The following is a 14,680-nucleotide window of genomic DNA, read 5'->3' as shown; positions in this document are numbered from 1 at the left end:
TTTTGCTCATTTGCATATTTAATTGTTTAATTCCAGCATTCACTTACAGCATTTGAATACATTTCTTCATTTTCTACACTGTGTTATCATGTAGACATTGTGTCAAGTTTATTATGTCTTAGTATGCCTCTGTTAAAAAAACAACAACATTATTCTCCTTGACTGTGCATTTTCAGCAGTCCTTACTTTTGCCAATAGAAGGCAATCGGGCAATTTTTGGGGGTCTGTACTCCGGAAGTTGTTGACTGTTTTTGGTCATTGATGGAACCTCTGTAAAAAATTCATTTAGACCCTACATTTCTTTGAAAGGGGCGTTTATTTGCTGAAATGTGTAACACTGCCTGGCTATTAAAAGGGACAGGCGGCTATTTGAGACTCAGCGTTTAATTCAAGTTTTATTGTACGCTACCTGCTTATACCAACAGGAGTTAGTATTTAGCAGTCACTTCTAAACCTGAAAAGGGACTACTTCTAAATGCTATGCAGCCAAATAAATCCAAATCAGACTTTAGTAACCAGTGGGCCTGTTACAATACATCAACCACGACGGATTTGACGAATATGCACTTTGTTAGATCAGATTTTTTGACTGTGCACCAATCTGGCAACCTTCTATCCCCCAAAGTCTGCTTTCCAGTGACCTCTTTACAGCATCTATTGAAGTCTTGTGGTGGCGATGAGGGGCGTTGTACAAAACAAAGTCTAAATCGATTGGATCATCTCTAACCAATCAGAGTATCAAAGTCAATTACACCTTTTCTAACTGGATGCTTTATCCATGTGTGTTCTGGCTCTGGCCCAATCAGACAGCCCCGAATGTGTTCGCATTCGGTGAAGGGTTGGGGAGGTACTCAGATCCATACTGATAGTGGAGAAAAAATAACGTCCGTGGCCGTAGCGTTTGGCCAGACCAAGTCTGGGTAGCCAGGCAACAAGAAAACATGCAAGAAGGAAAAGTGAGGGCTACAATTTGGTTCTCTTTACATGCCAAAAATCAAGCAGCACCATTCGAGAACACTGCACTTTCATTTTACATCCCTGTAATCTAGTAAACAGTCTTAAAGGTAGACTCAGAAAAATGACATTGCCACCAGCAGCACAGCAGATACTGAGATGAACGGATACAAGGCTCTCACACAGTATCTGCTCATGTACACAGTTCGCTTCACGGTAGCCAGAGCATCAAAACAGCGGAGATGTTGAGCGCGCGCGCTCTTAGTTGTCGCTGAAATTGACCCACTATGCTGTTTGCCTTTTGCATCTATGTTATATCGCTGAGTCCACCTTACAGAATACCTCCTTAACAATGTTCTGTACAAGAGTAGCCTAGAATTTAACTAAATTATAACACAACTATACATAAAAGTTTTTAAAAAATGATTGACCTTTATCAAAAACGTTTGAGTTAAGACGGGGATGTAAGGGCTATGGTTTTCATGGAGTTCTGTCTTTGCAGTTATTTTTCTTTAGAGTTGGATAAATAAAATCACTTACATTATTTTAAATATACAGTATTATATGGCATTCATCTTTACAAAAGCCAACATGGAAAATTTGAGACAATTTATCAATAATGGACATTATTTGTGTTATGATTGTTATTGTAGAAAGTTCATCAGTTACAGCATGATTGTAACTTCTCAATCTCAGCAGACAGAACAGTCTGTGCATTACTAGTTCATACATGTAGCTACATTGCTTTGTAACAAGACAAACATTTGTGCATTCATTGTCCCCCTCTGTACCCTGTTAAACGTCCCAGTTTTCTGTTTATTTATTATTGAAAATCATATCAAAAAGTATATGACGCAGCAAAGAGGTCACCCTGTATTTTCAGACAACAGAACCTATAGATAATTCTAAAAGCTTTATTGTCCGTCCAATTTACAGTGGAAGAACAAGAATCATTCCTCTTCTGCTTCGTCTCGCACTTCTTTAGTCGTCCCCTCATTTTCTGTGGCTAAGCCTGCAGCAGGGCTGTTGTCAGGAGGGTTGTCTGGGGTATCTGAGAGGGGTTGGGGGGCCTCCTCGCAGGGAGGGTTGTCTGGGGAATCTGACAGGGGTTGAGGAGCATCCTTGCTGGGAAGGTTGGGTGATGATGCACCCCTTGTTGATGGATCTACTGGTTCAGTAGCATCAGAAGGTGGTGAGTCTCCTTTCACTGGAGAAGTCTCTTCCCCTTCCTCTTCCATGCTCTCTTCTAAAGGAGGTATCCCTTCTTCCTCCATCCCTCCTTCCACAGGAGCCTCTTCCGTTCCTTCTTTCTCCATAGAAGGCATCCCTTCTTCAACAGGTGTTAGATCGTCCTCGACTGGGGGCATATCCCCTTCGTTAGGAGCCATCCCGTCATCTTCCATCCCTTCTTCCATCTCGTCCTCCACAGGGGGTATCATGCCCTCCTCTCTGCCCCCAGGGAAGCTCCTGTCTTGGTAGAGGAGCTTCAGCTGCTCTTCAAAGTACTCCTCCAGGCTCAGTCCTGCACCTCCCACCTCAGTGTCTGCCTGTCAATCAAACAAATGTATTTTATAAAGCCCTTTTTACATCAGTAGTTGTCACAAAGTGCTTTACAACTACCCGAGCTCAAAGAGCAAGCAAAGCAGAAGCGAAAGCACAGACAGCACTGTCATAGGGAATAAGACAGGAAAGCAAGCACATCGATGTATGCTACGTATATCTCTAATTAAACAAGTGGTGTGTGTCTCAATTTTGTCAACACATTTTAGGGCTGGTTTCTGAAATAAGCCTTCTACTGGACTTTGAGCATACTTTTAGTCCATTCTAAATAGGCTTAACCTGGGTCTGGGAAACCAGGGCATTTTCAGTTTTGTGGTCCAACGCAAAAACAAAATGTGAATCCTAGCGTTGTAAGCAAGCACCATAATCCAACCCAAGTGCGTCATATTGTGTGTCGTGTAGTCTTGCCGTACCTGGTAATACTTTGCACAGTTCCTGAATATGAGCCGGACATCCTTGACAAACTCCTCAGCACTGCAGTAACGTGGGCTCTCCTTAGACTCCAGCCTGCTCTTCACTATAGACAGGTCCATTGGAGTCTCAATCAGCTCCTTATACTCCGGGACTGACTGGATATAGATGGGGGAAGCATCATTACTTAACTGTGATAAATGATCCAAAATGAATGGTGTGGTGTCTGGGGATTGGGAGCTAAGAAAATTTTCTGACTCGATAGACAAAGTCGTATCGTATTGATGGAATTAAAACCATAGAGCAAAAATGTTCTATAGGGTATTTGCATTCTTACCAACGGTGAGGCAGGCTCCTGGAAATCTGTACTGAACTCGTTGCAGTAGATGCAGAGCAACAGTCTCTCACATTTCCTCTTATCAACTGGAGGGAATCTCTCTGATCCTGGCTCTTCCTTCATGGCTGGTGATTCTCCCTGGCTATCTGGGTTATACTCCATCTCAGGACTGGCCAGGTCACGACAGAACGAACAGAACCACTCACCACTGGAAACACAGACACACAGGGGGGGTTAGTGAATTCACAATATTGCAGTCTCTTGTCTCACTTTGGGGGTAAACAATTCCCAGTTTATATTACAAGGTACTGCACACGTATCACCCTTCAGAGACAGCTGTATTAAATGTAATAGGCAGAGCAGGCAGGACTGTGCAGCTGTGAGTGGTGCATAGAAATGTTAAAGTAGGTGTTAATTACCTGGGAGACTCTCTAAGTGAAGGTATATGACAGTTCAGATGGAAGACTTTGGGACATCTGTCACAGCAGAGCACTTCTCCCCCATTCTGACATGCGGCGCACCAGTCTTCATTTGGGTCATCTTCAGGGACACCTGGGGCCTTTTCTCGGTCTGGTTGGGGATCTGCCTCTAGCTCTACCTGGGTCTCTGGCTGGGCCTCTGGCTCTAGCTGGGCCTCTGGCTGGGCCTCTGGCTCTAGCTCTGGCTGGGCCTCTGGCTCTAGCTGGGGCTCTGGCTGGGGCTCTGGCTCTAGCTGGGGCTCTGGCTGGGGCTCTGGCTCTAGCTGGGGCTCTGGCGCTAGCTGGGGCTCTAGCTGGGGCTCTAGCTGGAGCTCTAGCTGGAGCTCTGGCTCTAGCAGGAGCTCTGGCTCTAGCTGGGGATCTGGCTCTAGCTGGGGATCTGGCTCTAGCTGGGGCTCCACCATGGGTGCTGGGAGATACTGCTGCTGGGGCTTGGGCTGGATGCCTGTACTGCTGTCTGGCAGGCTGGCTGAGGCTCCAACACTAGACTGCACCTGGAAGATAGAAGAGACACTAGGGAGATTCTATCGTTCATATATGATTGTATAGAATATACATATTTCAAAGGCACACAGATTACATGCAGTCATACTTACAAAGCTGACTTCGTCATCGTCCTCTGGTTCGTCCTTGATGACGATGATTGGTCCGGGGGACGACCTTCGCCTCCGCTTAGCTGAGGGGGGAGCCGCAGCATGAGGCTCTGTGCGCTTCCAGGAAGCAGACCTTCAACACAGAACCACAGATATTACAACCAGGAACACATCAACCACACGGTACATACTGGGGTTCACCTACCCTATGTTGGCTTCAGAGGAGGAAGATTTGGACATGGGGGAATTCTGTCTTCCTTGTGCTGAAAGGAGAAAGAGAAATGGGTTAAATTGAGATACATTTATGATTGGGCATGAATAGCTGATTTAATTATATTTCAAGTTTGTTTTGCATCTAACAAATGAGGGAAGTGTGAGGGTGAGATGCCTACAATGTCTGTCTGGGAAGGCAGTGGCTAGGCTCGGAGCATAACTAGCTCTGGGGTTGGACATGGACAATGATGAAGATCCACTGGGGTCACTCCTCCTCAGTTGTGCAGCTTCCATCATGTTACGCTGAGAACAACAACGAAGAGTTACTCTATTTCTCGTTTGTTTGTGTGTGTGGTAAATACACAACCAGAGACATAAAATACATGTAAGTACATTAAATAATGAGCTTCAGCTTCCGTTTATAGGAATCCGCATATACCTGGTGTATAGAGGCTTGAGTGCTGATGGGTCCTGTGTTAGGAGGTGCATGAGAGTAGCGGGAGGTACCCTGTAGCACATCCATTGGTTTGGGAGGGAAGCTGGAGTTGTGGATGAGATCCCTTAGAGACTAGAATGAGATATGGCACAAACGTCAGAGGCAAGCATTTTTCACAAGTCTTGCAATTACGACAAAAAAAATAAAAAAGACAACACAACTCAGTAAACATATAAATCATAACTGGTTCCTCTGCATCAGCGTGTCTCCATTTTATCATAACTGAAATAGCATGTTCTCAGTGACTCAGTGTCGGATAACTGCAAAGAGCAAATCTACAACTTCAAAAAGGGATTAGAAAAAAAATGAAAAAGAATCACACACATACCTGAGGAGGGAAGCCTGCGTTTTGCAGCATAGAGGTGGGGCTCCTGGGGTTGGGATGGGTTTGGGGGCCGGGGGGTCCGTAACTCCGGCCTGGCTGCTGGATCTGGACCATGTTGGGGGGACCCTGCGATGGAGAACCCCCCTGGTGGGGCCTCTGTGGAGGTGGGCCCCCTGGACCTGGCCCCGGCCCTGGGAGCTTCAGACCCTGCTGGTACCAAGACCAATGGTTGGGAGGGGGCTGTCCAGCCCTGTTGGGGTGCTGGGCAAGCTTCTCTACCTGCAGCTGGAGCTGGGCCAGGGTGCTCCCACGCTGGTGAGCGGAGGAGCCTGGAGGGAAGGCCCCGGGAGGGACCTCTACTCTAGGGCCGGGGCCAGGGCCAGGCTGGCTGGGGTGGCCAGGAGGGAAGCCCTGCTGAATGGAACTGGGCTGACGACCAGGAATTCTCTCTACTGCTAAAGACCCTTAGGAAATGCACAGAAACATGAACAAACATTAGTTCAACAAGGTCTGCATTTAACATCATGGGGATTATTTTGGCTTAGGCCTACAGTATCCGTCAGAACTGAAGTTTCAGCGTTCTTACCAAGGTCGACATTTGAGGCCCAGAAACCGGAGCGACACTGGAAGCGGACTGAGCTCTGAGGGACGATGGATGCGTTGCAGTTGGCCCTCATTAGGTAATGGATTTGGCAAAGAATCTGAAAGAAAAGGTTTCTGAATCACTCAAATTCAGTTAATGTGTATTTCCACAGAGCTGTCTGAACAATTTAGGTCAACATTTTCCCTCGTGGGTTTAAAAGGTAGGCCAAATTAAAACCAACTCCACAGTGAAAGTTATGGTTCCTACCAGTCTCTTGCAGTACAGCAGAGCTGTGCCACTGTGACTGGCTGTGGCCCACTTGGTGAAGTTGATGACGTGATCTAGATGTCTGGTCAGGTGGCTGACATCTTCTTGTTGTTTCTTCAGTCCGACCTCGTGGTCCTTCGTCAGTGTCTGAAACAACCACCATGATTAGCACAAAGCTACTTACAAATATGCTCACGTAGTGTAATTAGAGCCATGTCAGCAGAAGTGTACATTATTTAATTATGTGGTGGAATGACAACATAATTGCTCATGTCCTATTTAACAACCATACCTCAAGTTGATTGACCAAGATTTTTCCCTTTCTGTTGATCTCCATGATCAAGTTGCAAATTGACTTCTTTATCTCATTGGTGACAGACTTGCGGTTTTCATCGACTTGCTGGAGTCTGAAAGAATAAAGATAGAAGTAGAAAAGGAAATTATGAGTTTGCCTGTAGTCAATCATGCTATTGACCTTGTCTATGTACATAACATAACATGTGAGTTTAGTTTGCATGTTTAGAGCATGTAATAAGTTACCCATTGTTGATGCAGTTGGACACTTCTTCTATGGCTTTCCTCTTCTCCTGTAGCTGATGTGTCATGTTTTCCAGGTGTTGCCTGTGGTTTCTGTAGGCATCTTCAAGGAACTGGTAACTGGAGAGACAAGGTATGCAGAGTAATGGGAAATTGAGTAATTATTTTCCTGTATTTGATTTACTGGTGATATGGATTGATATGTAAAAAACATGACTATGTGCAGGGAGATGCAGACAGATGCGTTCCCTTGGGGAAGGGAAACATGAGGTAATCACGTATGTTTAAGTACCACATTTAAGTCATTTTGCGCCTGTTAATTATAGACTTTCTGCTATAACAATTTGACTGCGTTACAGCGCATAAGGAAATCAGTCAATTAAAATAAATGATTAGGCCCTAATCTATGGATTTCACATGACTGACCAGGGGGCTCAGCCATGGGTGGGCCTGGGAGGGCACTTGGGAGCCAGGCCCACCAACTGGGGAGCCAGACACAACCAATCAGAATGTGTTTTCACCCACAAGAGATTAATTACAGACAGAAATACTACTCAGTTTTAGGAAGCCGGATATGGAGGTCCTGGGCTGGCGTGGTTACACATGGTCTGCAGTTGTGATGCAGGTTTGTCATACTGCCAAATTCTCTAAACAACATTGGAGGTGGCTTATGGTAGAGAAATTAACATTCAATTCTCTGGCAACAACTCAAGTAGACATTCCTGCAGTCAGCATGCTAATTGCATGCTCCCTCAATGAGACATCTGTAACACTGTGTTGTGAGACAAAACTGCACATTTTAGAGTGGCCTTTTATTGTCCCCAGCACAAGGTTCACCTGTGTAATGATCATGCTGTTTAATCAACTTCTTGATACACCACACCTGTCAGGTGGATGGATTATCTTCGCAAAGAAGAAATGCTCACTAACAGGGATGTAAACAAATGTGCACAAAATTTGAGAGAAATAAGCTTTCTGTGCATATGGAAAATTCATGGTATCTTTTATTTCAGCTCATGAAACATGGGACCAACACTTTACATGTTGTACTTATATTTTTGTTGAGTATAAGTTGATGTTCCGACCTTTGACCTGTTTAACTGTCAGTATCAAATGTCTGCCAGTGCTGAATGTTATGGTTAGTTTGACTGAGTCTAGGGCACACTGATAATGTAATGTATCTGTGACACAGATTCTGTAGCAGCTGATGTGACCTCCTACAAGCCTCTTGGGCTGTGTTTACAGAACCTTCGGTGCTGTGTGATTAATATACACTGCTCAAAAAAATAAAGGGAACACTAAAATAACACATCCTAGATCTGAATGAATTAAATATTCTTATTAAATACTTTTTTCTTTACATAGTTGAATGTGCTGACAACAAAATCACACAAAAATGATCAATGGAAATCAAATTTATCAACCCATGGAGGTCTGGATTTGGAGTCACACTCAAAATTAAAGTGGAAAACCACACAACAGGCTGATCCAACTTTGATGTAATGTCCTTAAAATAAGTCAAAATGAGGCTCAGTAGTGTGTGTGGCCTCCACGTGCCTGTATGACCTCCCTACAACGCCTGGGCATGCTCCTGATGAGTTGGCGGATGGTCTCCTGAGGGATCTCCTCCCAGACCTGGACTAAAGCATCCGCCAACTCCTGGACAGTCTGTGGTGCAACGTGGCGTTGGTGGATGGAGCGAGACATGATGTCCCAGATGTGCTCAATTGGATTCAGGTCTGGGGAACAGACGGGCCAGTCCATTGCATCAATGCTTTCCTCTTGCAGGAACTGCTGACACACTCCAGCCACATGAGGTCTAGCATTGTCTTGCATTAGGAGGAACCCAGGAGCCCAACCGCACCAGCATATGATCTCACAAGGGGTCTGAGGATCTCATCTCGGTACCTAATGGCAGTCAGGCTACCTCTGGCGAGCACATGCAGGGCTGTGCGGCCCCCCAAAGAAATACCACCCGACACCATGACTGACCCACCGCCAAATCGGTCATGCTGGAGGATGTTGCAGGCAGCAGAACGTTCTCCATGGCGTCTCCAGACTCTGTCATGTCTGTCACGTGCTCAGTGTGAACCTGCTTTCATCTGTGAAGCGCACAGGGCGCCAGTGGCGAATTTGCCAATCTTGGTGTTCTCTGGCAAATGCCAAACGTCCTGCCCGGTGTTGGGCTGAAAGCACAACCCCCACCTGTGGACGTCGGGCCCTCATACCACCCTCATGGAGTCTGTTTCTGACCGTTTGAGCAGACACATGCACATTTGTGGCCTGCTGGAGGTCATTTTGCAGGGCTCTGGCAGTGCTCCCCCTGCTCTTCCTTGCACAAAGGCGGAGGTAGCGGTCCTGCTGCTGGGTTGTTGCCCTCCTACGGCCTCCTCCACGTCTCCTGATATACTGGCCTGTCTCCTGGTAGCGCCGCCATGCTCTGGACACTACGCTGACAGACACAGCAAACCTTCTTGCTACAGCTCGCATTGATGTGCCATCCTGGATGAGCTGCACTACCTGAGCCACTTGTGTGGGTTGTAGACTCCGTCTCATGCTACCACTAGAGTGAAAGCAACGCCAGCATTCAAAAGTGACCAAAACATCAGCCAGGAAGCATAGGAACTGAGAAGTGGTCTGTGGTCACCACCTGCAGAACCACTCCTTTATTGGGGGTGCTAATTGCCTATAATTTCCACCTGTTTTCTATTCCATTTGCACAACAGCATGTGAAATTTATTGTCAATCAGTGTTGCTTCCTAAGTGGACAGTTTGATTTCACAGAAGTGTGATTGACTTGGAGTTACATTGTGTTGTTTAAGTGTTCCCTTTATTTTTTTGAGCAGTGTATATTTAGAGGTCCTCACTGAAGGTGATCTCTCTGAATTTCTGTAATAAAACACTTTTTTTATTTTTTTATTGATATTATCAACGACTGCTCTCCTTTTTGTTCACCTGAAAATCCCCTTTACACAGAGGATTAACACCAACACATGAAGCACAGGTACAAAATTAATACTTAAAAATATACAATCAGTTTGAGCATAATATGGACTATTGAAGGTTTCAACTCAGGCTTCTGAAAGGTAGGTCTCGTTACATTTAAGTCATTTAGCAGACGTGCTTATCCAGAGTGACTTAGTTAGTGCTAGCGGATACCGCATGCTAGCAAATGCACATAGACTTCGTCATTGAGTTAACACTAGATAGCATTGGCTTGCGAAACCAACTTCCTTCATACTGGACACAGAGACATAAGAATGGTATCCACTAGTTCATCTGACTCTGGGGAAGTAGATAAGGGGCCTCATTGTCAAAATCACAAAGTATCCCTTTATGGTAGCTAAGCACGATAAAAGAGATTCTCTGACACTAACCTGGAAACATATGTTTATATTTATTTAACTAGGCAAGTCAGTTAAGAACAAATTCTTATTTACAATAACGGCCTACACCGGCCAAACCCTAACCAGGATGACGCTGGGCCAATTGTGCACCGCCCTATGGGACTCCCGATCACGGCCGGTTGTGATACAGCCCGGGATTGAACCAGGGTCTGTAGTGATGCCTCTAGCACTGTGATGCAGTGCCTTAGACCGCTGCGCCACTCCCAAATAAATAAAGGGTGAGTAAATAAATGTGGTCATACTTGTGGTCCTTGTGCTTGAGCAGCTGACAGTCTCTGCATGTGAGACGGTCGCAGGTCTCACAGAACAGCTTGAGGGGCTCCTGCTTGTGGATGTCACAAAACACTGGCTTCTGTGTGGTTGCACCAACAGCCTCTGGAATAAGACAAGAATTTAGCCTAGAAGAAAATAAATCACTACGCATTTACCTATCTACATATTTGTGATTCGGTTTCATAGGATTTAGTTGTGCAGCTCCTACCTACCACCTTCCTTGGCATTCTATTTTCTTACAGTATACAATTCAGAAAGCCATATTTTCATAGAGTAGGCTACCTGGGGACATCTCCTCCTTCTGCCGTATGGTATGATCCCTGGTGAACTTGACTCGCTGGTGGGCCTCAATACACGTCACACACAGGAACTCCACACACTCCACACAGAACCCCGTGGCCTCTGTGTTGTCATCACAACTCATACACACCTGGAAATTGGGAAGGTAGAACATATGAGCAAGAACTTGCCTTTACGTGAATCCATGATTTTAGTCCTATGCAAGGCAACGCTTCAGTGGTGACACATGGTATACAGTGCCTTCAGAAAGTATTCACACTCCTTGACTTATTCCACATTTTGTTGTGTTACAGCCTGCATTTAATTAAATAGAGATTTGTTGTCACTCACCTAAATAAGTTCAGGAGTAAGTAACAAGTCACATAAGTTGTATGGACTCACTGTTTAACATGATTTTTTAATGAATTCCTCATCTCTGTACCCCACAATTATCTGTAAGGTCCCTCAGTTGAGCAGTGAATTTCAAACACTGATAAAATCACAAAAGACCAGGGAGGTTTTCCAATGCCTCGCAAAGTAGGGCACCTCTATTAGTAGATGGGTCAAAATAAAAAAGCAGACATTGAATATCCCTTTGATCACGATGAAGTAAATATTTATACTTTTGATCATCTATCAATACACACGTCACTACAAAGATACAGGCATCTTTCCTAACTCAGTTGCCGGAGAGGAAGGAAACCTCTCAGGGATTTCACCATGAGGCCGAAAGTGACTAACAGTTAGAGTTTAATGGCTGTGAAAGGGGTAAACTGAGGATGGAACAACATCGTAGTTACTCCACAAAACTAACCTAATTGACAGAGCGAAAAGGAAACCTGTAGAGAACAAAAATGTTCCTAAATATGCATCATGTTTGCAACAAGGCACTAAAGTAATACTGCACAAAATGTGGCAATTAACATTTTGCCCTGAATTCAAAGTGTTATATTTGGGGCAAATTCAAAACAACACGAGTACCACTCTCCATATTTTCAAGCATAGTGGTGGCTTCACCATGATATGGGTATGAGTGTAATTGTTAAGGACTGGGAAGTTTTTCAGGACAATTTTTTTTTACTGAGCACAGGCAAAATCCTAGAGGAAAATCTCCAAACAGACACTGGGAGATGAATTCACATTTCAGCAGGACAACCTCAAACACAAGGCCAAATCTACACAGGAGTTTCATACCAATAAGACAGTGAACGTTATTGAGTGCCAAGTTTAAGTTTTGACTTAAATCCACTTGAAAATCTATGGCAAGACCTGAAAATGGTTGTCTAGCAATGATCAACAACCAATTTGACAGAGCTTGAAGAATTTTGAAAAGGATAATGGGCAAATGTTGCACAATCCAGGTGTGGAAAGCTCTTAAAGTCATACCCAGAAAGACTCAAAACTGTAATCGCTGTTTCTACAAAGTATTGACTCAAGGGTGTGAATACTTATGTAAATGAGGGAGTTCTGTATTTAATTTTCATGTTTTTACTTTGTCATTATGGGGTAATGTGGAAAGATGGGTGAGAAAATATATTAAATCCATTTTGAGTTAAAGCTGTAACACGACAAAATATGGAATAAGTCAAGGGGTATGAATACTTTCTAAAGGCACTGTAAGTGTCCTGGGTCTCGGTCAGTAAGCACTTTACCAGACAAGGATTCACAATCTGAAAAATGTTTTCCCCATTTGAGACCCTTCCTGGTAACCAATATTAACGCACCTGACTGGTCTTCTCCACTGTGCTGCTGGGAACCTCCACAGAGTCCTTCACAAAGAAGTTATCGAGCACCTCCACCTCCCAGCACTCTTGTCGACACACGGGGCAGCGGATCACATTGACTGGAACCAGTGGAATAACATACACAGAAATTAGTAAGGCATCAATTAATATTACAACCAATCTGACAGACGATTTTAAAAATCCAGTAAGGCCAAGTTACAAAATAAATCTACGTTTTAATGAAAAGTTGCAATGATTATCCTGCACTTCAGTGACTAGTAGTGTGACTACAGTACAGTTATCAACTTTCCGATAAACAAATTGACGGATCTCACGTGGTTTCGAGTTGTCCACTTGAAGTTGCGGGTCGCGCCGTTGTTCAGTGTTTATTAAGTTCCTTGAAGGAGGTGGAAGACACTTATTGCAGAAAGAGTGGAGGCATGGCAGAAGTTTCGGCTCCCTGTTGTGGAAATTCAACTTGCAGACAGGGCAAGTGTCCATGAGACCGAGGCTACCTCCTAGCTGTTTCGCCCTCTCCTCTTCAGCTGGCAAGCTCTCTGCCTCGTTTTCCACAATAATAACAAGGTCATCGTTGTCCACAGCAGCTTCTGGGCTCTCATCCATTGTCTCTGTTGTAGCTGTGTGCCTATTCAAGATGGACTTGGGTGCTTGGAAACCAATCACTGTTAGCTAGCTAGCGGATACTAGCTAATGTTAGCTAGTCTCTCTACAGTCTATTCTGTTAACGTCGAAATCAGCTGGGCATGTCTTGCACGAGCAAAGTTCATAGTTCATACATAATAATACCTTCCGAAATGACCCCCAGTAATGGCAGGTTTAGCCAACGTTAGTATAAAAACATTAATTTCAAATGTTTAACTCTGCAGTTGGGAAGCTAGCTGGCTAACGTTAGCTAGATGACACATTTGCTACTACGAAGGATGACGCAACTTAGTTATCAAATAGCTGCCTAGTTTCAATAAAACTGAACAATAGTAGAGGACACATAATAGTAATTTTGTACAATAAACATGCAATACAAACTTCTATCAATGGAAATTTCTTGCTACCATTTGTGCAAACAACATTATCTCCGCCCGAAAAAAAATAAACTCACGCAGTCCCCAGCATGCACTTCGATTTTCTATGGTACAGCGACCAGTGCAGGACAAAATAGCTTGTTCAATTCGAAAGGCGTTTTTTAATTGTTGAAGGAAATCAACATAAGCAAAGAACAGTACCAAGTAAAAAAAAACAAAAAAACGTATGCATTTCTTTCATTTTCTCACAGTCATATTTACTTAGATGATTCCTCATTCATTGTCAATTTATTAATCCCTCCATGAGTCCCTGCCAGCAAAGCCCAGTAGCTTGGGGAGGAGTTGATGGGCAGGGACCAAAGGTAACACTAGGATAGCCTATCCATTATCTACGGAAGTCTAGAGAGGACATATGAATACAAAAACAATTCCCTCGTTATGTCAAGATCACAACTTATTTATCTCATGGTCACAACATAACAAGAGTTGTTTTGTCGAGATCACAAAATAAACTCTATAAATAGGAGTGGATGGTTGAGGCAGCAGAGCCCATGGTGGACATATATTTTTATTGATTGCTACACTAAGGGATAGTAGATTTCATGCTAACATGATGCATAACTGATATGTATATAATTCTAAGGGACACTTCTTGTTTTATGGATAATATTTCAATATACAGGGTGGGTACCAAGTACTCCATTCCTGACAGGCTGATCAGATTCAATTGTTTGTGAAGGCAGAGAAGTGCGATTTTCACCGCTCAACTATCTTCTTCCTGTGATACGTCATCGCTGAAGGGAATGTCCAGATGGATCCTGAAAAGGTGAGGGAGGTGGTGGATTGGCCCCAACCCACGTCCAGGGTGCAGCTACAACGGTTTCTGGGGTGTGCTAATTTCTAATACTGTTTCATTTGGGGCAACAGCATCCTGGCGGCTCCCCTCTCTGCACTCGCCTTTCCCAAGGTACCGTTCACATGGTCCCCAGCTGTTGACAGAGCATTTGTGGAGCTTAAGCAGCGGTTCACCACAGCCCCCATCCTCATCCATCCTCATCCATCCTCATCCGGCCCGTCAGTTTGTGGTTGAAGTCGACGCTTCTGATGTGGGAGTGGGGGCCATCCTGTCCCAACGGTCTGTCCAGGACCAAAAGCTTCATCTTGCCTTCTTGTCCCATCGTCTCAATTGCGTGGAAAGGAAC

At 44.4% G+C, this 14,680-nt stretch overlaps 1 protein-coding gene across 1 annotated transcript; it reads right to left on the bottom strand.

Moving 5' to 3' along the window:
- On the bottom strand, window positions 1-13,587 carry LOC129838277 (transcription intermediary factor 1-alpha-like). The gene is made up of 17 exons (XM_055905132.1): window positions 12,774-13,587; window positions 12,439-12,557; window positions 10,718-10,865; window positions 10,405-10,537; window positions 6,759-6,875; window positions 6,511-6,625; window positions 6,219-6,365; window positions 5,955-6,069; window positions 5,372-5,832; window positions 4,987-5,115; window positions 4,727-4,850; window positions 4,540-4,597; window positions 4,338-4,467; window positions 3,682-4,235; window positions 3,263-3,470; window positions 2,928-3,083; window positions 1-2,501 (listed from the first exon to the last, which is right to left on the bottom strand). Exons 1-17 carry the CDS (start codon window positions 13,060-13,062, stop codon window positions 1,905-1,907), a joined length of 3,600 nt encoding a protein of 1,199 aa, XP_055761107.1. The 5' UTR covers window positions 13,063-13,587; the 3' UTR covers window positions 1-1,904.
- Between the last annotated feature and the right edge of the window lie 1,093 nt (window positions 13,588-14,680).

The sequence above is a fragment of the Salvelinus fontinalis genome, chromosome 39 (assembly GCF_029448725.1).
Source record: "Salvelinus fontinalis isolate EN_2023a chromosome 39, ASM2944872v1, whole genome shotgun sequence".
Classification (NCBI taxonomy): Eukaryota; Metazoa; Chordata; class Actinopteri; order Salmoniformes; family Salmonidae; genus Salvelinus; species Salvelinus fontinalis.
Note: the sequence above shows the minus strand (reverse complement) of the source record. Positions and strands in the feature narration are given on the sequence as shown.

Coding starts and splice junctions, on each gene's coding strand:
- LOC129838277 (XM_055905132.1), bottom strand. CDS start 13,062: ATGGATGAGAGCCCAGAAGCTGCTGTGGACAACGATGACCTTGTTATT. Junction 10,866..12,438: donor CAGTGGAGAAGACCAGTCAG/GTGCGTTAATAT, acceptor CCCAATTTCCAG/GTGTGTATGAGTTGTGATGA. Junction 2,502..2,927: donor ACTGTGCAAAGTATTACCAG/GTACGGCAAGAC, acceptor TTTGATTGACAG/GCAGACACTGAGGTGGGAGG.